The sequence below is a fragment of the Pan paniscus genome, chromosome 21 (assembly GCF_029289425.2).
Source record: "Pan paniscus chromosome 21, NHGRI_mPanPan1-v2.0_pri, whole genome shotgun sequence".
NCBI classification, from domain to species: domain Eukaryota; kingdom Metazoa; phylum Chordata; class Mammalia; order Primates; family Hominidae; genus Pan; species Pan paniscus.
The window spans coordinates 5,862,377-5,884,693 of NC_073270.2; the positions used below are offsets into that span (position 1 = coordinate 5,862,377).

At 44.1% G+C, this 22,317-nt stretch overlaps 1 protein-coding gene across 9 annotated transcripts in view; it reads right to left on the reverse strand.

Moving 5' to 3' along the window:
* Positions 1-22,317, reverse strand: part of SLC23A2 (solute carrier family 23 member 2) — a 215,885-nt gene that overhangs the window by 60,695 nt on the left and 132,873 nt on the right. For all 9 annotated transcript variants that reach the window (XM_055104516.2, XM_057300790.2, XM_034947319.3 and 6 more), the window contains 2 exons: positions 19,777-20,036; positions 150-248 (listed from right to left, as the gene is read on the reverse strand). In XM_055104516.2, the coding sequence (XP_054960491.1) occupies positions 150-248; positions 19,777-19,884 (207 nt within the window). In that variant the 5' untranslated portion in view covers positions 19,885-20,036. The remainder of the gene's footprint in view (positions 1-149; positions 249-19,776; positions 20,037-22,317) is intronic.

Consider the following 22,317-nt stretch of genomic DNA (forward strand, 5'->3'; position numbering starts at 1 on the left):
GAAGAGAACACACCCCCTTGGGAGTCAGAGACCAAGCCCCAGACGAAGGACATGCAAGTGTCTGAAAGGGATCTGGATCCAGATCCGGGGCAGCACTTGTGGGAGGGGATGGCGGTGGGAGTGGGGACACGGGGTGACGGAAGGGGTACCTTTTCTGCAATGCCGTTTTCCGTAGTGTAGATCGCCATGAGCTCAGTGTCCTCATTGTCCTGCTCACCGCTGGAGGTGGCGCCTCCATTTATCACCACCTGCAGAGACAATCCACTTAGAGGCTGTTTCAGCGTGAACCACATTTTCCTCCCGCCGAAAGCCGTTTGTAATTCTCCTGGTGAGTGCATGACCAGGCATGGTTTTGATGGAGAAACATACTCCATGTACCGTATGGGGAGGCTGCCTTAGCAGAAGGCTCAGCCGGGGAGAAAAGAAATCAAATCCCAGGGCAACCTCAGCAGGGGCACCCCCACATCCTCCAGGGGAAGGGAAGTTTGGCTCAGAGGCCCATGCTGTTTGTGGACGAGGCCCAGGCTGAACAGGTGAGAGTACCCTGAGCTGCCTCGGTTAAGATCCCTGCCCACATAACCACCTGAGGCCGACTTCCTGCACCTAGAAGGGGAAATGTTCTAGCTGGAGGAACTCAAGCTTTGCTGTTCACCTAAGTAAACCAGCCCACTGGAGAACACTCCTCGGTAAGGGGCCACACCATCGTCCCGGGTTCTGCCAGCCAGTAGCAAGAGCCATAAAATATTTTTACTTTTTAGCCAAATGGTTCCATTTCTAGGAATCGATACTGGAGAACAATAATGAGAACAAAAGCTTTAACCCAAAGAAAGTAATCACTGTTTATAATAACAAATAACTAGTTTTTGTTTTTTTAGGTTTTTTTGTTGTTGTTGTTGTTGTTGTTTCGTTTTGTTTTTGAGACGATGTCACGCTCTGTCGCCCAGGCTGGAATGCAATGGCGTGATCTCGGCTCACTGCAACCTCCGCCTCCCAGGTTCAAGCGATTCTCCTGCCTCAGCCTCCCGAGTAGCTGGAATTACAGGTGCCCACCACAACACCTGGCTAATTTTTATATTATTAGTAGAGACGGGGTTTCACCATGTTGGTCAGGCTGGTCTCGAACTCCTAACCTCAGGTGATCCACTCACCTCAGCCTCCCAAAGTGCTGGGATTATAGGCATAAGCCACCACACATGGCTCAAATAACTAGTTATAGGCCACTGACACCCAGAATACTACAAGGGAAAAGATTTTTACACAGAGTAATATCAAGGAAAATGCACATGTAATAAATATTAAGGTAACTGTATATATGGTAAACAGTGCAACTACATTTAAAAACTACAGATTTAAAAAGTATATTAAAAGTTCAAATTCTGGCACTGTGAAATACACTAAAAGCAAGCAGAAGACAAGTGATGGCCTAGGAGAAAATACAGTGCAGCAGATATAAAAAGGGTCAGTATCAATATGCGTAAAGAACACCTCAAACCAATAATAAAACCAAACGATCCAATTCATCCCTGAGAGGCCTAAGGAAAAAGGATGGAAAGGAAATGGGCAAGGGCTAGGAATATATCATTCATAGAAGAAAAACATATATACAATAAAACACATGAAAAGCTGTTCCATATCATTTTAAATTATGGAAATAATTATTAAAATTTTATTTTAAAAAAAACAAATTTAGAGGGAAACATAAAAAACTGAACCAGGTATTGACCAAGGTATGGGGGAGAGTTACTCTCCTGTGTTCTTGGAGAGAACATGCTCTTGGTGGAATGGCCTTCGTGGAGGGAAATTTGGCAATGGGATTTAAAACAGGTATTTCTGTGGATCCAGCAATTATACTCATAGAAGCTTATCCTCTAGAAATATCCATGCAGGTAACATATATATTCAAGGTTGATCACTGCTGTAATTTATGAAATACTGAATACTTGGGGACAACATAAATGTTCATCAAAAAGACAGTTACATTATTATACACTCATTTAGAGGAGATAATCAGCCATTAAAAATAATAAAGCACTGGACACGGTGGCTCAGGCCTGTAATCCTGGCACTTTGGAAGGCTGAGGCAGGCAGATCACCTGAGGTCGGGAGTTCGAGAGCAGCTGGCCAACACAGTGAAACCCCGTCTCTACTAAAAATACAAAAATAAGCCAGGCATGGCGTTGCACATCTGTAGTCCCAGCTACTCAGGAGGCTGAGGCAGGAGAACTGCTGGAACATTGAAAGGTGGGGGTTGCACTCCAGCCTGGGTGACAGAGCAAGACATCGACTCTAAATAAATTAATAAATAAATAAATAAATAGCTGATGTACTAATTAAAAAAAAAAAGAACTCCAAGAAATACTGTTTTTAAAAAGTTATAAAACAATAAGCCTAGAATTATCCCAACTGAGCTAAAAAAGAAAATTGTAATGACCCTACCACTTGTCTAAAAAGGACAGAAAAGCATACAGGAAAATCACAACCAGTAGGAAGGGTGCTGCCTTAGGGACAAGAACGGCAATAGCAGACACCTTTCATCTTTTTACTCACAACCCTTTGTAAGTGTTTGGATCTTTTATGATCAGGATGTATTTGTGTTATTTGTATACTGCTTTTTTAAAAATGGATAATTAAAAAAAAAAAGACATACTCCAAAATGCTAACAGTGGTTGTCCTTAATTGGTAGGGCCATTTTTGCCAACTTTTTCCCCTTTTTATATTTTGGTCATTTCCTAAAATGAGTAAGTACCATTTATTTTGATAATAGGGAAGAAATTTAAGACTAAAATCCTAGCAGTACAGCTTGGATTGAGGAGGTCCAGAGAGATTCCCAATTCATGTGTTTTTGTAGTCAAGGAAATCAGGGCAGTGAAAAATTAGGTTTCTCATTCAAGGTCATACAGATTATAACCTAGGTCTGAAGTGGGTTTTTAAGTATGCCAGAGAGGCCAGGCGCAGTGGCTCATGCCTATAATCCCAGCACTTTGGGAGGCCGTGGCAGGCAGATCACCCGAGATCACGAGTTCGAGACCAGCCTGGCCAACATGGCAAAACCCCGTCTCTACTAAAAATACAAAAATCAGCTGGGCGTGGTGATGGGCGCCTCTAATCCCAGCTACTTGAGAGGATGAGGCAGGAGAATCGCTTGAATCCAGGAGATGGAGGTTGCAGTGAGCCGAGATTGTGCCACTGTACTCCACCCTGGTCAACAGAGCGAGACTCCATCTCAACAAATAAAAAATAAAATAAAATAAAAATAAAAACTATGCCAGAGATCTCAATTAATTAGTACATACTCCTACAGAGCAGAATTCTCTTACATTGCTTCAAATAAAGACCTGCTTTTAAAATTATTTCTCAAACATGTTATAGTTTTTTACACAAGCCAACTGAGTTTGTGGAGCTGGTTTACCTATAAAAACTGGCTGCTGGGAGGATACACATTCCTGGCCAAGTTCAGGTCCACGAGATGAAACTCTTAACTTACAGAGAGAACTGTGCTCCAAGTCATATCGCAGCAGTGCTCAACCCACTGAGAAGCCAAGAGCAACAAGCTCTCAGGATGAACTCTCCTAAAACACGGATCAGTTACTAAATCATCAGAAAAACCTAGATATGATTGAAAGTCTGACTCTAGCCAAACTAACCTTCACCTGCATTTATCTCGGGTTGCTGCAGGGAACAGCAACTTTACCAGTAAGGGGTTTCCTTTGCAGGAGATGAAAATGTTTTGGACCCAAATGGACGAGGCTGTATAACACTGTGAGTGTATTAAAATATCACTGAATTGTTCACTTTAATTTCATGTTATGCAAACTTCACCTCGATACATTAAAAAGAAATCATCTGTATACATGGCACTAAGAAGATAGATTTTGAAATGAGTTAGCAATTCCTACTGCTCCCCTGACACATTCCACTCACTACTTATACATACACAAATAAGTATAATGATCCCCAACTTAAATGGTTAAACTTAGGATTTTTTGACTTTACAGTGGTACAAAAGTGATATGTATTCCGTAGAAACTGTCAAGTACCCATACAACCCCTCTGCTCTTCACTTCAGTATTCAAGAAACTGCAAGAGATATTCAACACTTCACCATAAAATAGGCTTTGTGTTAGATGCTTTTGCCTAACTACAGGCTAATGTAAGGGTTCTGAGCACATGTGAGGTAGGCAGGGTTAAGCTACGAATTGCCAGTAGGTTAGGTGTATTAAATGCATTTTAGGGGTGTAACTCTGTCATAAGTCAAGGAACATCTGTATTATAAAATGCAGACACTCCTAAGCCTAGAAAAAAAGCTCACATATTCATTCATTCAACAAATTGTGGTTGTATCCCAGGCAATGAGAATGCAGTCCTGCCTCCCTGCAGGAGCTCAGTCCAGACTGAGTGCCCTGCCAAGGAATTCCACTGTTACACAGGAGGCAGTCAGTAGCCACAAAGAAATGCCAAGAACAGGAGTGCCACAATCAGATGCTAGCACTGGACAGCCATTCTGGGTGCAGCAGGAGAGTGGATGGGTGGGGTAAAGGAATGACCCTTTGGCACACGAGGAGACAGGAGCTGGGCCAAGGTGTTAACAGTGGTCTGGGAAAGACAGTCAGCTTCAGGAGAGAGCAATGATGTGGACTTAATGCCCCCTGAAGATTGTCTGGATGGGAGCTCTGTGGTGAGTACAGCGGGGAGATGCCATCACAGCACAGCAGGGGGCACGGGAGTAAAGTGTCCAGGCTGGGTTTCTCAGCTGGGAAGCTGGGTGGATGGAGGTGCCAGTCCCAAAGAGACTGGCAGGAGGTAGGGGTGGAATGTTTGTAAGCCAATTCAAAATGTGTTTCACCCACAGAAATCATCCAAAAAAGGAAGGTTTACTTTGCCAGGCTAGTCCAGGAAGTTTATTTAACTGTAAATACTACTGACCTAGAAAACCTATGATTTGCACAGGTCCAGCTGTCTGTCCCTGGGGACCTCAGAGCCCAGCTTCCCCCTGCTACCCTCCTGTTGCCCAGCTGAGATGTAGCTCTCCTCTCCATGCTACCCCCATCCTCTAAGGAAGCCTGTAGTAAGACGGGGACACCAGCTGGAAATGCTCTTGTCTGACTGGCTCGTCTCTGATCTATTTACGTGCAGGGGGCTGCCTAAATAGTTCTTGCCTAAATGGTTCTTACAGATGAAGAGTTCTACTGGAAGTACTAGTCTACCTTACCAACATTTTTTCCTTTGGCTTATTAAAATAGATACTCTAATGGTCTATTTTTAATGCAAAATGTAATTTTAAAAATCAAATGGTAAAAATCAGTTCTTGAGGACTGAATTTTTTATGGGAAAAGGATTAAAATGCTGATGATAGTATCAAAGCTTCATATTTTGGAACTTTTAAATATTATTTTAACTGGGAAATAAAACATGTCTTGGGAAGCTTTCTAAACTTAATAAAGTCTGGTTTTCTTTTGGGTAACTAATAGATAACAGAAGAATCTTGGCATCGTTCACCTCAGGAAATTGATCAAGTTTTTATAAAAATACCAGCAGATTAGTATACCCCTTTTGGGGACAAGATGTCCTTTCTTCTCCAAAACTATCTTAAACTAAACTCGTGGCCTTCAGTTTTGTCTCCTAAACTAACATTGTACAATCAATCAGCTATGAAAGGAGGTTTTCTCTGCCTAACCAGACGATTTCGTCTCCAATACGCAATTGCATTTGCATTGTATTTATTGAGCAACGGACACATTTCCACACTCAAAGTCAAGTCTTACACTTGTCTTTTTGCTTGTGTTTTATTTTTACTAAGCTAAGACAATGGTATTAAAGTATTTATTTCTAAACACCTCTCCTGAGATGGTCAGAGGTGTAGGAAGCAGGAGTGACAGAAGTCATTGCCTAGAGGTGTCAGTATCACAGCAGTGCCAGGCGAAACTGACAGCTGTGTGTGCCCACATTTCTCAAGCAGAAGTGACAGTGCATGTGCTGCTTAGTGACACCTGTCAAGCGGAGGGCACTGGCACCTGCGAAACCCGACACCTCCAATGAGAGTGTTCAGAACTCAATTTCCCACTTACTATAACGTGTCTGGCCGCTAAGAGAACCACTTTATACTAAACCAATCACTTTCAGAATAGTAATAAAGTTCCCCAAATTTCTGCTTTCTATTCTTTTAACAGAAAGGTAACACACACAGTTATTAATCCCCCTCCTCCATGTGTGCACACGCCGTTATTTCCTCTTGTATCCAAATCTACTCCACAATTAAAATGTGTTTTGAATACAGAAGATAATAGATTCGTGTTTCCCAGCCTTTACTCCAAGCTCCTTTACTATGAACATGAAAACTTTCCACCTACTTTCAATATTATTAGAAATTTCAAAATTAACCACTATGAAAAATAAATTCAAGTGAGTACAGTACAACATATTCTAAACACCCAAAGCTTGTCAATCTAGATTACATCATCTCAAAAAGATGCAGCAGCGGATAGATCTAACATGACACTAGCGACCTTGAATCTGGCTGATGCAGCAAAGCCTCTAATTTTGCTTTCACTGCCTCTTCCAACAGGACGGCTCCTGTAACTCCCCAGTGCAGGTGATGCTGCTGGATGGCTCAGCCTCCACCACTCGCCTGGCCCAGCCTGGTCTTCTTAGGGCTGCCTTCTCCAGAAGGCTAAGGCTGTGGCAGCCAGAAGCACCCCGGGGATTCCAGCTGCATCTCACCTGTCCCCCAGCAGGGCGACAAGAGGAGCCAGAAGGAGCCTTACCTCTCCCCGTGCCGGCCCACAGCAGAGCTCGGGCGGGTGATGTGTCTGCCAAGGCCCACACTGAAACACTCTGCAGTGTGTGCTCCTCCCACACCCCAGGCAGGTGGTGCTGGTGACTGCTACTGTCTGCCTGGCACATATTCATGCCTGGCACTAGGTTGGGCACTTCAAACATCTTCCCTGCTAGGTGAGGTTTCTAAGAGATGTCCCTGGGGATCCTGTCCCCAGATGGATTCAAGAACAGATCCTGAGGCCAGGCAGCACATTACAGCACTCCACCCGAAACGGACCGTCCTCTCCCATTCTTTCCAGGTGCTAACACATTACAGATAACAAACCCATGTCTCTAAAATGTAAATATGGAAGGGACACAAACCCAACAAGAAAAGGGCTAACATCCCAACAGGAAAATAACTAAGGAAATAAACATGCTTCCTGAACAGTAAAAAGATGCTCAACCTTACTCATAAGAAGATATACATTAAAACTATGATGAGAGGCCAGGTGTGGTGGCTCACGCCTGTAATCCCAGCACTCTGGGAGGCCAAGATGGGTGGATCACTTGAGGTCAGGAGTTCGAGACCAGCCTGGCCGACATGGTGAAACCCCATCTCCACTAAAAATACAAAAGTTAGCTGGGCATGGAGGCTCGCGCCTGTAATCCTAGCTACTTGGGAGACTGAGGCAGGAGAATTGCTTGAACCTGGGAGGCAGAGGTTGCAATGAGCTGAGAACATGACACTGCACTCCAGCCTGGGCAACAGAACGAGACTCCACCAAACTATGAGAAACCTCTTTCTACCTACTAATCGGGACAAGAGCCCAGTCTGACCATATATTCTGCTGCCAAGCATGCAAGAAAACAGGCATTTACACATTGCTGACGAAATTCCTCAACAGAGGGCAATTTGGTGAGTAGCCCCCTCAGCTTACCAAGGCACATCCCCTCTGACTCAAAAATCTCACTCTTGGAAATCTATCCTTCAATTACACCTGAGTGAAACAACTTATGTGCCAGGTTATTCAGAGTAGTGCTATTTGTAATAGCAAAACATTAGAAACAGTCTAGATGTCTATCTGCAGTAATTAAATACATTATGGTGTATCTATACCATGGATCACTTTGCAGTTATAAAAAACAATGAAGATAATCCTTATACACTGACACAGGTATACAGAACATCATCTGTATATCAGAAAGTGAAAAGAGCAAGAATGGAGCTACAGACACAGATCTGTAGATACAGACACTTCCTCCTACAACAAAAGCTGCTCCCCCTAAACAGAGACAGAGTAAACATCCCCCTATCCTAGGGCTATCAGTAATGACAGGCACAGATCTGGCTGGTGGTGCGGCTGGTTCTCCCTCTATTCCCTCAAAGTGCTATCAGATCCAGGGATCTTCTCTGTAATTGTTCTGTATGATGCAGTATCTTTGATCACCAGTATTACTCCGCAGGAATAAAGGGGCTAGGGAGAAGAATAGGCACAATGAAAGAATATAAATGGCCAAGGAATGCTGGCAGAAGTGTTTGGCTTCACTGAAACTCAAAATTAAAGCAATCAGATACAATAAGGTCAATATAAACTAGGCTGTTATTTATTATAGCAAAGCATTAGAAACAATCCAAAGTCCTAATGCAAGTGGAAAAGTTAGATCCATGATTTGCTATATGTCACAATTACAAGTTCTGTTTCTAATAACATTGAGATGCCACGATATGATACAAAGTTAAAGTCTTTATAAAGCAGATTGTGTGTTGATGAGAATTTTATAAAAGAACACTCAAATACTTGTTTTAAATCTCTGGAAAGAAATACATCAAGGCTGGGCACAGTGGCTCATGCCTGTAATCTCAGCACTTTGGGAGACCAATCACTTGAGCTCAGAAATTCGAGAGCAGCCTAGGCAACATGGCAAAACCCCATTCCTACTAAAAACAACAATAACAACTAGCTGGGCATGGTGGTGCATGCCTGTAGTCCCAGCTACCCAAGAGGCTGAAGTGGGAGGATCACTTGAGCCCAGGAGGTCAAGGCTGCAGGAAGCTATGATCATGTCACTGCACTCCAGCCTGGGTGACAGAGTGAGACCCTGTCTCAAACAACAATCACAACCAAAAAAAAAAAAAAAAGAAATACACCCAAAATATCAGTAAAATATTTTCTGTTACTACCAAAATAACAGAAAGTGGTGTTTTTCTGGCTAGTGAGATTTTAAATTATTTGTTTTCCTCATTTTACCATTCTGCATTTTCTGCAGTGAACTTATTTCTCTTGTAAATGAAGAAAGTTACACAAATAATGAAAAAGGGACAGAAAATACACATATGAGAACTACAAAAAAGAGGCAGAAGAACATATCAGCATTCTTGCTTCTTCCATTTCACCCCAACGATGTAGTTTGTACCGTAAAACCTAGGGAGAACTATGGATGCTTAAAAACATCCATTTTAAGGGCAATTTAAGAGGGTGGGGAATGTGACAACTGAGTGATTACTGCCTCGAAACCTCCAATATCATATCTTCCTCCTCAAGTACTTTATCAAATCCTAGCAGGAATGAACTTTTTCTCCAATAGAATTATGGGCTTAGATTATGTTAAAGAAATCAATCTGAAATATTTTATCTCTAATCATTAAAGCTAAGAAGCCTGCCTACCTAGCTTAGGCAAATAAAAGTTAGTGGGGGTGGGGATTAGGAATTTAGAAGTGGGGATTCACCTAGAAGAAAGGAAATCTGAAGTAGTCCTGGAAGTGCAAAAGGCACAGGCAGGAATAGCAATCAGGGGTCAGAAGAGACCAAGGCTGTGGGGCAGGGAGATCACACGGAGGTTGTCACGATGATCCCAGGAAGAACTGATGCTGACCCACAGAAAGCGGAGACAGCAGGATGAAGGCAGGGGGATCACATGGGGTAGGAAAGGAAGGAAGCTTGTCAACTACTTCTGATGCATTCCTGTCACAGCATTTAGCAAGAGCAGAACAAACAAGAGGTCCTCTAAGGCCTTTTCCATGACCAAGATTCCATAAACCTGACCTCACAGAAATTAAGAGGTGAGAGGCCGGGCACAGTGGCTCACGCCTTTATCCCAGCACTTTGGGAGGCCGAGGCAGGAGGATCACTTGAGGTCAGAAGTTTGAGACCATCCTGGCCAACATGGTAAAATCCAGTCTCTACCAAAAAATACGAAAATTAGCTGGGCATGGTCGTGCATGCCTGTAGTCCCAGCTAGCTACTTGGGAGGCTGAGGCACAAGAACTGCTTGAACCTGGGAGGCAGAGGCTGCAGTGAGCCAAGATCACGCCACTGCACTCCAGCCTGGGTGACAGCAAGACCGTGTCTTTAAAAAAAAAAAAAAAAAAAAAAGCACACACACACACACACACACACACACACACACACACACACACACACGTAAGAGATGGCCAGAATGCTGATCAACTTCGTAAGCCTGCTATAGTAAGAGACTGTAGCAAGAACCTCTTACTATTTTCATTCGTAACAAATTGTGTGTCTCCCAACTATTAGATGTGTACTTTGTATTACTAACATCTCTCATTTCATTTAAAACTACCAAAACTCTGTTCAAATTAAAAGTATATTGCAATATGATAAACTATCTGAAACCTCAAAACCAGAGGAAAAAAAATTAATTTTTAAGTTAAAAATCTAGGACTGGGTGTGGTGGCTTATGCCTGTAATCCCAGCACTTTGGGAGGCCAAGGTGGGAAGACTGCTTGAGCCCAGGAGTTCGAGACCAGCCTGGGCAATGTAGCGAGACCCCATCTTGAAGGGAGGGAGGCAGGGAGGGAGGGAGGGAGGGAGGGAGGATGGATAAGGAAAAGAACATCTTACCATGCACAAAAATCTTCACTTGCATCCCATCGTTTTGATGTTTTCATTTCAAAGCATATATTGGCATATTCCTTTTCTAACACTTTTTCCCCCCAACTTACAAATTTTAAAACAGAAAAGGGTGCTCATCTTGGTTGTTCCACTTCAAGCTGTTAAGGGCATCCCCTGCCTAAATCATGGCCATTATGCAGTATATTAAAACTCTCATCTTACAGAAATAGGAGAATTAAACCAATTCCCTGGGCCGACTCCAGAAAACAGTCTCTCTTCATCCTCAGGCCCTTCTTGGAATCATAGTCAATCCCAAAATCTATTATTCTTACAGAAAGAACATTTTCCCAGACAACTATTATTACCATCCAACTGAGACTTTTCGTTTTAAGATCTAAGTACTCTAAACTCTCTATTTAGGGATGTACAAAAAGGAACTTCACAGCACCTGGTACGAAAGTCACAAGAACAAGGACATGTTCTGGGCTTCTTTGCTTGGTTTTTAGAATGAAGGTAGTTGCACCGAAAAGCCTTTTTGCCTTCTTTTCACTGCTGAAAAGGGGCATGTTCAAATCTGTCATCATATAGTCAGGGGTTTAGAGGAACTGAAGCAGCCATTAAATGGTTTCTTCACTGTACCTCCCTACATCTTTCTGCCAAGGCCACTTGTCTTAAAGAAGGGATGGGAAGGAAGAAGAGGGGAGGGAAGGGAAACAGAAAAGGAAAGAAAGGAGCACAGGTCCCTGATGCTGGTGGCTGCCCTCCTCCCCTCCGCTCTGGGGCATCCTCACATCCCTGCATCCTTGCACAGCACAGCTCTGAGCCGCATCGCCACTCTGTCCTGCTCACCTCCTGCCTGCTAGGCACACCCATCAGGACACAGCCCCACAGGCCCCAGGTCTCCTCCTGAAGCTCCTTCCAGGAGTCTCTTCCAGGACAGCAACTTGCCCCTTCTTTTCAAAGCTCTCGGCCACACCTCCAGCCAACCCTTCCTCCACTGTGGCTCCTCCCCGTCCTCCCTCTGGAGTCAGAGTTTCTCCTGACATACTTTTCAACGCCTGGAATGGGTGTCTCTTTCTGAAGGGACTTGCCCCCACCCTCATCCAGTCCAAAAGCACAGAAACCAGGTCTGCTCCAGAGCCTGGTGGCTTCTCCCACCTCCACATGGCAAGCACCCAGGATGCAGCTGCTGTCAGCACACCTGTCCTAGGGCCACCAGCTCCTGCCTGGCCTCCTGCTTTTCCTTTCAGCCTACTCCCCACTAGGCAGAGCATGTCACATCTCTGCTCAAAGGCCTCCAAAGGTTTTTTTCAGGCCGACATCCTGGCGAGGCCCACAAGGCCTATGGAATCTCTGGTCAATGCCCGCCCTGGTGGAGCAACACCAGGCACCCCCCTGCTGTGGGGCCTTTGCCCTTGAGACCCACACGCAGGCTTCCCACGACTCCTCCGGGACTTTACTCAAAGGCCGCCTTCTTGGTGCAGCCTTTCCTGGCCGCCTGGATTTTCAGCATCCATACCTCTACCTTAGTTTTCTCCCTAGTGTTTGTCAATATCTAACATCTACACATTTGACTTATTTCTATTGTGGACTGCCTGTCTCCCACACCAGAATGAAAGCCCTGTGGCCAGGCGAAGTGGCTCCCACCTGTAATCCCAGCACTTTGGGAGGCTGAGGCAGAAGGATTGCTTGAGCTCAGGAGTTTGAGATCAGTGACATAGTTAAGACCTTGTCTCTACAAAAAAAAAAATTAAAAATCAGCTGAGCACAGTGGCATGTGCCATATTTCAGCTACTCAGGAGGCTGAGGTGGGAGGATGGCTTAAACCCAGGAGGTTGAGGCTGCAGTGAGTCGTGATGATGCCACTGCACTTCAGCCTGAATGATAGAGCAAGACTCTGTCAAAAAAAAAAAAAAAAAAAAAAGGATGGAAACTCATGGATTTTTGTCTGTCTGTTCATTGCTGTTCTCTAGAGCCCAGACCTGTGAGTGGCACACAGTTCCTATTTTTAAAAGGACAAATTAATGAATGGCTTGCAGGTCCTGTATGATCACTGTCTGACCTCACATTCTATTTCTCACTATTCCCCTCCCTGATTTATTTTTCTTCACAGAATTAGTGACCAGCTGCCACAAGATTGACGTATTTGCTCGTTTCTTTACTGTTTTTCTCCTCCCACCATCACTAGGAGGCCAATTCCAGGACAGAGCCTCACGCAAAGCAGGTGCCCAATAACCATCTGCTGAATGGAAGAATTCCTTTCCTCCGCACTTGCCAGGTCAGGTCACTATCGGCTCACACCTGGGCTGCGTAAGCACCCTAACTTGCCTTCCTATCTCCAGACCCTTCCTGCCCCGGCACCCACCGCAGGAATTTCCTACCCCAAAACGAGCAAATTTACTATGACCTCTCCTCAGCATCCCTGCTGCTCATCTCCACCTCCACTGTACTCTGCACTAAACTTGCACCCCAAGCAGGACACTGCCATGCACACCCTCAGCTGAGAGGCCTTCGGTCTCCCTCCTCTTGACCTACTATACCTAGACATGTTTTAGGAGTTCCATGTTATCTCCCCTGGGAACCTTCATCTGACCGGCAAGGCCTACCCTACAACACGACTGGGCAAGGGTCTCACGTGGACACTATCACAGCACCCGTGCGGAATTGAAACCCTAACACTGATGGTATGCTGGCTGTCTTGCCATATGTCCCCCACTGGGCTGTAAGCAGCTGGTTACCAGGTATGTGCACCAGACACATTTAATCAATGGAGGAACGTGAGGCTGTGGGCTCTTCCCATTACATGTTCTGAAGAACACACACCAAGGTAAGATGAGAAGTGGTCGGTTCTTATGAACACCCAGGAGTATTTCTCCCATTCTCTGGTAAGACTGAACCTCATAAAGTTACTCCTCGGTCCATGCCGCTAATATCTCCAGACAGAATAATCTACTCTTGATACCCAAATATTCTCACAAAGGCTGTTAAAAGAAATAAAAGCTTAAGGAAGCTTAAACGCTTTCCCTGACTCTGAATGATGACGCACTGAAACAACAGACTGTGTGTGTCACAGCCGTGCCTGTGCCAACAGGAAGTTTGGGCTGTTAACTGGGCTTCCAGGTTTAGGTGGTCCAAGAACTGCTGAGCAAACACACAGCCTTTTTCTGGCCGTGCTTCCTGTCTGTACTTTGGGATCAATGTCCCTAGGGTACGATCGTTCATCAGAATTTTTTTTTTTTTTTTTTTTTTCCTGATTCCTGTTTCTTGCCATGGGCATTCACCCCTATTTACGCATTTCCTAGCTGGCTTTAAAACATAAGAATTTGCCTAACTAGAGTCCTGTGGGATAAGAAGAAGATCTTTTGCTATGTTCCCCCTATTTGATATCAACTCTGACCACATGATCTAATTTCCATGAGTCCTGGGGCCTGGCACGTCTCTTGTTCTTACTTTGACCTAGTGGACATTCTACTTCTAAGTATGGATTTGTTCTTTTTCTTTGTAAAATGTTTGTGTGGGTGTTTTGTTTTATTTTGTTTAAAGATCTGGGAAGCACTCATCCAACACAGGATGCCTAAGAGAATCTCTAAAGATAAGATCCTTATCAGCCACACACCCCACCTCCCTTTCCAGGAGACACCCCACAAGCCTGGTTCTCAGGAACGGCCAGATTTGGTTACTGGTGCCCAACCACGCTGCACTCCAGCACACCTTTCTCTAGATGCCTTAACAGCTGACAGCCTAAAGCCCAGCTTTGGATTCTGAGGCAAATGAGAAAATAAGAGCCAACATTTCAGCCTCGCAAGGCCCTAACCAGCAAGCAGAGATGGGCTAGCCACTAGCCACGTGTGGCTATGGAGTACTTGACGAGTGCAACCAACGAAGTGAATTTCAGGTTTTATTGAATAGTATTTAATTTAAATGTAAACGTCACATGTGACTAGCAGCCATGATGCTGGACAGTACAGATCCAGACAAAAAGATAAAACCCAGAGCTGCCATGCTGGCTATTCTTCAATATTTACATTTGCAAAGGCCAGAATGAAACAAGGCACTAGCATGCAGCAATGTCCTGGCATGATCCTCCCAGTCACTCACGTGTGGGTATATCCAACGGTGAGACCCTCAACCCTATCTTCCTCTGCCAGCTCTGCCTCGCAGCAGCACCCTCTCACACGGGTCAGTCACCACCCACATGAGCCATCACAGTGAGTCTTTACGGCTCTCCTGATCTCTGTGTGTGTCAAGTCCCACACCCCCGCTGCCTGAAGGCTCTAGGAGCACCGCAGTTCAAATCTACAACTTCTCAAATAAAACCCATCATCTTCCATCTTCCCCACCCTCCAAACTTGTGGTTTTCCCTAGACTTCATATTTTCTCCAAAGCCAACATATACCCAATCAGGTTCTTCTGTATAAAATCTTGATGAGAATCCGAAACATCTCCTTCTTTGGCCCTCAAAACCTCCTATCATCTCTTCTATCAGCCTCACCTCTGTTCTTACTATTCCCATGCCTTTGGTATCTCCCAGACCCATCAATTCTTCCTGTGCTACCCCACTGCCCCTGCCTCCAACCAGCTGCCCCCACACTAATCCCATCCATCAGGCAATGGGAAGCGACCCACTGTAACTTAGTCCCCTCACTTTTTCCCTGTCAATGGGCAAATCATTCAAAATGGTCTTCTACTTTAAAAGCTGACTTAGGGTAGCAATTTCACTAGTGATTAAATACGGGCAGTACTGTGTTCCTGTTCTTATTTTATATATATTTTGGAAACAGGGTCTTGCTCTGTCACCAAGGATGGCATGCAATGACACAACTGCTAACTCACTGCAGCCTCGAACCTCTGGGCTCAAAGAATCCTCCCATCTCAGTCTCCCAAGTAGGTAGGACTACAGGCATGCACCACCACGTCCAGCTAATTTTTAAATTTTTGGTATGAATGAGGGTCTCGCTATGTTGCCATGGCTGGTCTTGAACTCCTGGCTGCAAGTGATCCTCCCACCTTGGCCTCCCAGAGTGCTGAGATTACAGGCCTGAGCATCCGCACCCAGCCTATAACATGTTTTCTAACAAAACTATCCACAACCCAAAACTCCATCCCACAAACTATTCCTTTGTAAACATTCTTTGATGAGGTTTTGTTTTCGTGTTTTCCTTCTTTTATGTAATCTACTTTATCTTGAGCTTTGGGAGTTCAGACTAAGGTTCATCTTGGCATCCCTGACACCAAATCATCCTGGGAGCTCATGTTTGGACTCTCTGCCATCTCTATCCTTGGCATTTCTCTCCTCCCAGCAGCTCCATCCCATGATTCCAGCTCTATTCCTACTCTTTGTAGTTCAATTTAGCATAATTTTAAAAACTATTTTCTTCCCCTTTTAAGGCTTCCTTTTATAGCCCTAGACTGGGATAAAAATTCCATAACATCCTTAATTAAATGGCTCTATTGTTAAATCAACTTTATAATTAACATCATATTTACACCCAACTATGGCTTACGTCCACATTCCCAGCTCCCATGCTCTCACAGGGACTCCTACTTAGGTTGGATCTGGAAATTAATGCTGTGAGCAGTATTCCTTCCCAACCCTGCCCTAAAAAATGTAACAGGGATAGAGGGAAAAACCTCAAAATAGGCAAGCTTAAAAAGACAAACATTTCCATACGCAAGAAACATGTATGGGCTGGGCACGGTGGCTCACGCCTGTAATCCCAACACTTTGGGAGGCTGAGACAGGTGGGTCACTTGATCTCAGGAGTTCCAGACTAGCCTGGCAACATGCAGAAATGCCATCTCTAAATTTAAAAAATATATATATACACAAAAATGTAGCCAGGCCCAGTAGCACGTACCTGCAGTCCTAACTACTCAGGAGGCTGAGGTGGGAGGATCACCTGAGCCAAGGAGGTCGAGACTGCAGTGAGCTGTGATTGCTCCACTGCACTCCAGCCTGGGCAACAGAATGAGACCCTGTGTAAAAAAAAAAAGAAAAGAAAAAGAAAAAAAAAAAACACTTATGGAAAAAAATGGGGCTGACACTGGGACCTGCTGGGCTGAGCCTGGAAGCCCTAAGCCAGGCAGCCTCGGCTCCAGCAGGGGAACAAGGTGGGGGCTGAACCAGGCCAGGCAGGCTTCCCCACTCTTCCATGCCATGGTTGGCAACCCTGGGGAAGACAACGAGGGCTCCACCCTAGGGTCTGCCTCTGGACTGGATCCATAATGAGAAGACACAAACCCCACAGAAGCACAGAGAAAGAGATGAAATTCCTGGAAGATTCCAGATGGAAAGAGAACTAGGGAGGGACTTCATATAGTATATCAGGGTTCCCAATGATTTAAATGAAGTCACATTTAAAAGAAACACATATATATAAGAAATTAAGGACCAAAAATAGGCAGAAGTTAACCAAATAAAAATTTTAGAAGAAGTATAATTATTGCAATAAAAATTCAACACAAATACATGACTGTATACAAAAAATAAGTAAACCGGAAAATACTGAAGGACTCATCCAGAAGGCAGTGCTGGAAGAGGATACCCAAATCATTAGAGAAAGCAGCTAAAGAGAAATGAGGACAGGCTGGAAGGCTGGGCCGTATCATTCACAGAAGTCTGTGTAATAGTGGAGGGCAAGCTACAATTATTTCCAGATGTACAAAGACTAAGATGGTGACCATCCACAGACCATCAGTGTATCTTAAATGAAAAGCAAACTAAGAGGGAAGAAGAAGAACGCAAGAAACAACAAGGAATGAGGAAGCTGACAACATACAATGATGAATTCAACTGCTAATGATAAAATACTACAAGTTTAACCTAGAATAAATAAATCTTAAATTCTGGACCATAATGACAAGGCAGGTGGTTGAGACATGTTCAAGTTCTTGTCCCGAAAGTGAAGGGAAGTGAGAGTGAATCATCTCCTGGGCTGTAAGATAAAATAAAGCCACCAAAGAGACGAGGCAACCCCCATGCATGAAACCTTCCCATTCACTCTTCAAGTTCATCTAATTCAATCTTGAACAACTGGACTGATGCCTCTTCCCCTAGAAAATCTGTGTCAACCTTAAGCTTTCAACAGTGAAGAAAATCCAGTTTCAAAATTTTTCATTATAGGAAAAAAGAAAATGGTAATGCCAGTTGTAAAATTAGTTAAACAGCAATCTGAGAATTAATACAATTTAAAAAAATAAACGAATAAAGTGTGAACGAAAGCAGTCAATCAATGTACTTAAAAAATGCCATGTTCAGCTGGGCACAGTGGCTCACACCTGTAATCCCAGCATTTTGGGAGGCCAAGGCAGGTGGATCACCTGAGGTCAGGAGTTCGAGACCAGCCTGGCCAATATGGCAAAACCCCATCTCTACTAAAAATACAAAAATTAGCTGGGCATGGTGGCACATGCCTGTAGTCCCAGCTACTTGGGAGGCTGAGGCGGGAGAATCGCTTGAACTTGGGAGGCAGAGGTTGCAGTGAGCCAAGATGGTGCCACTGCACTCCAGCATGGGTGACAGAGCAAGATGGTCTCAAAAAAAAGATGCCATGTTCAAGTCAGGGTTGGTGGCATGCATCCATAATACCAGCTACTCAAGAGTCTAAGTCAGTTGGCTTAAGCCCTGGAATTCAAAGCTCCATTATGATTGTACGACTGCCCTCCAGCATAGGCAAGAGTGAGACTCAGTCTCTTTTTTTTTTTTTTTTAAGAAAAGTTATTTTCTTAAAATAACTTTTATTTTTTTCTTAAAATATATTTTTCTTAAAATAACTGTTATTTTTTTAAGAAAAAAAAAAAAAAAAGAATCCTCCAAGGCCGGAGGATTGCTTGAGCTCAAGCTCTCAAGTTCAAAACCAGCCTGGGCAACACAGGGAGACCCTGTCTCTACAAAAGTAATAAAAAATATTAGCTGAGCATGGTGGCAGGCATCTGTGGTCCCAGCTACTTGGGAGGCTGTGGTGGGAGGACTGCCTGAGCCCAGGAGGTCAAGGCTACAGTGAGTCTTAATTGTGCCACTGCATTCCAACTCGGGTGACACAGTGAGACCCAGTCTTAAAAAATAATACTGACACCTCTGTAGATCCATCTACCCTCAAATGTCTTACTGTTGAGTCCCTTTATCATCAGGCCATGGGGCATGCCAATAGTTTCAGATGCAACATTGATAATAATAACTACTCTTGAAGCCAGGTGTGGTGGCTCATGCTTATAATCCCAGTGCTTTAGGAGGCTGAGGCGAGAGCATCACTTGAGCCCCGGAGTTCAAGACCAGACTACGCAACACAGTGAGACCCCATCTCTACAAAAAGTAGAAAAAATTAGCCAGCTGTGGTAGACTACAGGCTGCACACACCTATAGTCCTAGCTACTCGGGAGACTGAGATGGGAAGATAGTTCAAGCCTGGGAAGTCAAGGCTGCAGTGAGCTTTAAGGGTGCCACTGCACTCCAGCCTGGGCAACAGAGCGAGGCCTTGTCTCAAAAAAAAGAAAAAAGGAAAGAAAAAAATCCTGGAATACTATTCTTGCCATTAACCACATCTCCAGTATTAAGAGGAAAACATCTTGAGGCAAGACCTCTCTAAAGAGCCTTTTTCTGTTTTTAAACCAACACATTATAGGTAACTTTATACAAATCAAGTCATCGTCCTACATCTGGGAAAAAAATGTTCTTACTGAATATAAATGAATGTGTGTAATCAGCCTTATCTGACTGCTATCACTTATTTGGATAAAACTACCTCTACGCTGGACACTGCTGCCATAATACATATGGACAGTGGGGTTCCAAGCAGTAAGTCATTCATCCTCCCAGCTTGCAATATGAGTGTGATGTTGGGTTGCACATTATTTCCTAAGAGTACATTTTTGAAGATAAAATTAAGTCTTCAACATCCTCCAGGACACAGTAAGCACTGGGCTAGATTTAAAATGTTAACAGCAATGCATACTTCCTTCCTGGAGTTAATCCCAGCAGATGACTCCAGGCTGAGAGCACAGCTAAAACCCAAGAGTTAGCCCAAAGACTATCTCACATATAAAGTATTTGGTTTGCAAATGCCTTAACCTTCACTGAAAACATGAGCATTAAAGCCAATCCTATGTTGATTCCATACGGAAACTACTTTCAAGAGATTTAAGAAAGGAAGATGGGGAATATGATTACCGGAAGAGTGAAGAAAGCTGGGTGCTTTGCCTCGTCTTCGTATTTGCCTTCTGTTGAACTTCCAGCCTCCATCGATTTGGATGTGGTATTCTTACCAATACCCATCATTAAGAGAAACGAGTAGTTTACACAGCCGTTGGAGAGCAGCTGGAAGTGAAGGCTTATTCAAGCTAGGAGCCCAGGATCAGCCGGCTCTTCTAGTGCCTGGAGCCCCCGATTCTCAAGCAGAGATGAGGCCTGCAAACGGCATCTCTTAGCACCTAGAAAAGAAGAGCACAGCCAAATCACCCCAAAGCATGAAAACAACACAGGCCATGCAGTCACTGAGTTTCTTGCACAGTAAAAAAGTCACACTACACATTATACCCAAGCATCCAAAAAATACTTTACCTAATTACAGTTTTCAGGCACCCAACCCCTTCTTTATTTATAGTCACCTACTGATTCTGAATTGCCCACTAGAGAGGGGGACCACTAAACCAAACTATCAAAAATATCACAATACTAGGGAGAAAAAAAATAGCTAAGGTACTTCTTTGATATGCATATGGTTTATATCTCATAACCCAGCACTACCTAATAGAACTTTCTGCAATGAGGGAGATGTTATATATCTGTCCTATCCAACAGAGTCATGTGGCTACTGAGAACCTGAAATGTGCTTAGTGCAAATGAGTAACTGAATTTTAATTGTATCTAATTTAAATAGAAATTTAAGATACTTGTAGCTTGTGGCTACTATACTGGGCAATGCAGATACAGCCAATTAATCATGATTAGATGGGCATTAAAATAATTCTAAATTCCCTACATGTGCCCAATTAAAAGCAGGGGAAGATACTCAAAAGCAGTAAAAAGAGGAGGTTGCCAGGCGCAGTGGCTCATACCTATACTCCCAGCACTTTGGGAAGCTAAGATTTTGGGAGATAGGTGGATCACTTGAGGTCAGGAGTTTGAGACCAGCCTGGCCAACATAGTGAAACCCCGTCTCTACTAAAAAAAAATAATAATAATACAAAAATCAGCCAGGAGTGGTGATGCACGCCTGTAGTCCCAGCTACTCGGGAGGCTGAGGCAGGAGAATCACTTGAACCTGGAAGGCGGAGGTTGCAGTGAGCCAAGATCGCATCACTGCACTCTAGCCCGGATGATAGAGTAAGTGAAATTCAGTCTCAAAAGCAAAAAAAAATGAGAGGGCACAGAGGATCCCTCCAAGGAATGGCATACATACAATGAAATATGCCTAGCTATGCCTGAATTTTTATAAAGAAAAAGATAATGCAAACAGGTAAGGGTGGGAAGGGCAGAGCGCATCCCCTGGTACTCCAATTAGGGTGACATCAGATCTTACCACCAATTATCTTCCCACTAGGAATAAAGAATCCAACCAAGCTGCCCTGCAAATGTGAGGACAGGCCTGCAATAAGTTTGGAAATACAAGTACAGAACTTGCTGTTTGAGGAACTCTTCATGGGACACTTCATTCAATAAACACTTTGGATGAGCCAGGGGAAAAACAAAATGTAAAGAAATAAAAAAGAGAAAGAATTACACAAATTTTAGAGTTCAGAAATCAGAAGGCCAAAAACGAAAACAAAGAAACTGCTGCCAGAACATGAAGTTCCATGAGTGGAATATGGAGAGCTAGGTACACACATCAAATTCTTCCGGGGTGGTCGTTCTTGTTTGCATATTCATGCACATTTGCGTTTTCATTCACGTGCTATCCACGTTCGTTTAAAGCAGTGGTTCTCAATCCAGAGTAATTTTGCCCTGCAGGGGACATCTGGCAATGTCTGGAGATGTCTTTGGCCATCACAACTCGGGGAAAGCTATTAACATCTAGTACATAGAGGCCAGGTGTGCTGCTGAACATCCTTCAAAGCACAGGACAGATCCCACACCAAGATTTCAGGAGGGCTGAGATTGAGAAATCTTCATTTAAAGACACTTCCCTCCTCCCAAGGATGGCATCCCAGATGTGCCATGTTAATCCTAAGGACAAGATCAGGTCCTCCAAGGGATACACTCGGAACATGCATATAGCAGAGACAGCAAAGCCCACACAGAAGCACGTCTATGGGACTTACTCCAGCTTGGTCATTATAAAAAGAATTTTCTGGCCAGGTGTGGTAGCTCACGCCTGTAATCCCAGCAGTTTGAGAGGCTGAGGTGGGTGGATCACCTGAGGTCGGGAGTTCAAGACCAGCCTGGCCAGCACGGTGAAACCCCGTCTCTACTAAAAAATACAAAAATTAGCCAGGCGTGGTGGCAGGCGCCTGTAATCCCAGCTACTCGGGAAGCTGAGGCAGGAGGATCACTCGAACCTGGGAGCCGGACGTTGCAGTGAGCCAAGATTGCGCCATTGTACTCCAGCCTGGGCAAAAGAGTGAGACTCTGTCTAAAAAAAAAAAAAAATCTTGAAACTTCTTGTCAGAAAAAAACCAAGGCAGGGCGCGGTGGCTCATGCCTGTAATCCCAGCACTTTGGGAGGCGGAGGTGGGCAGATCACAAGGTCAGGAGATCGAGACCATCCTGGCT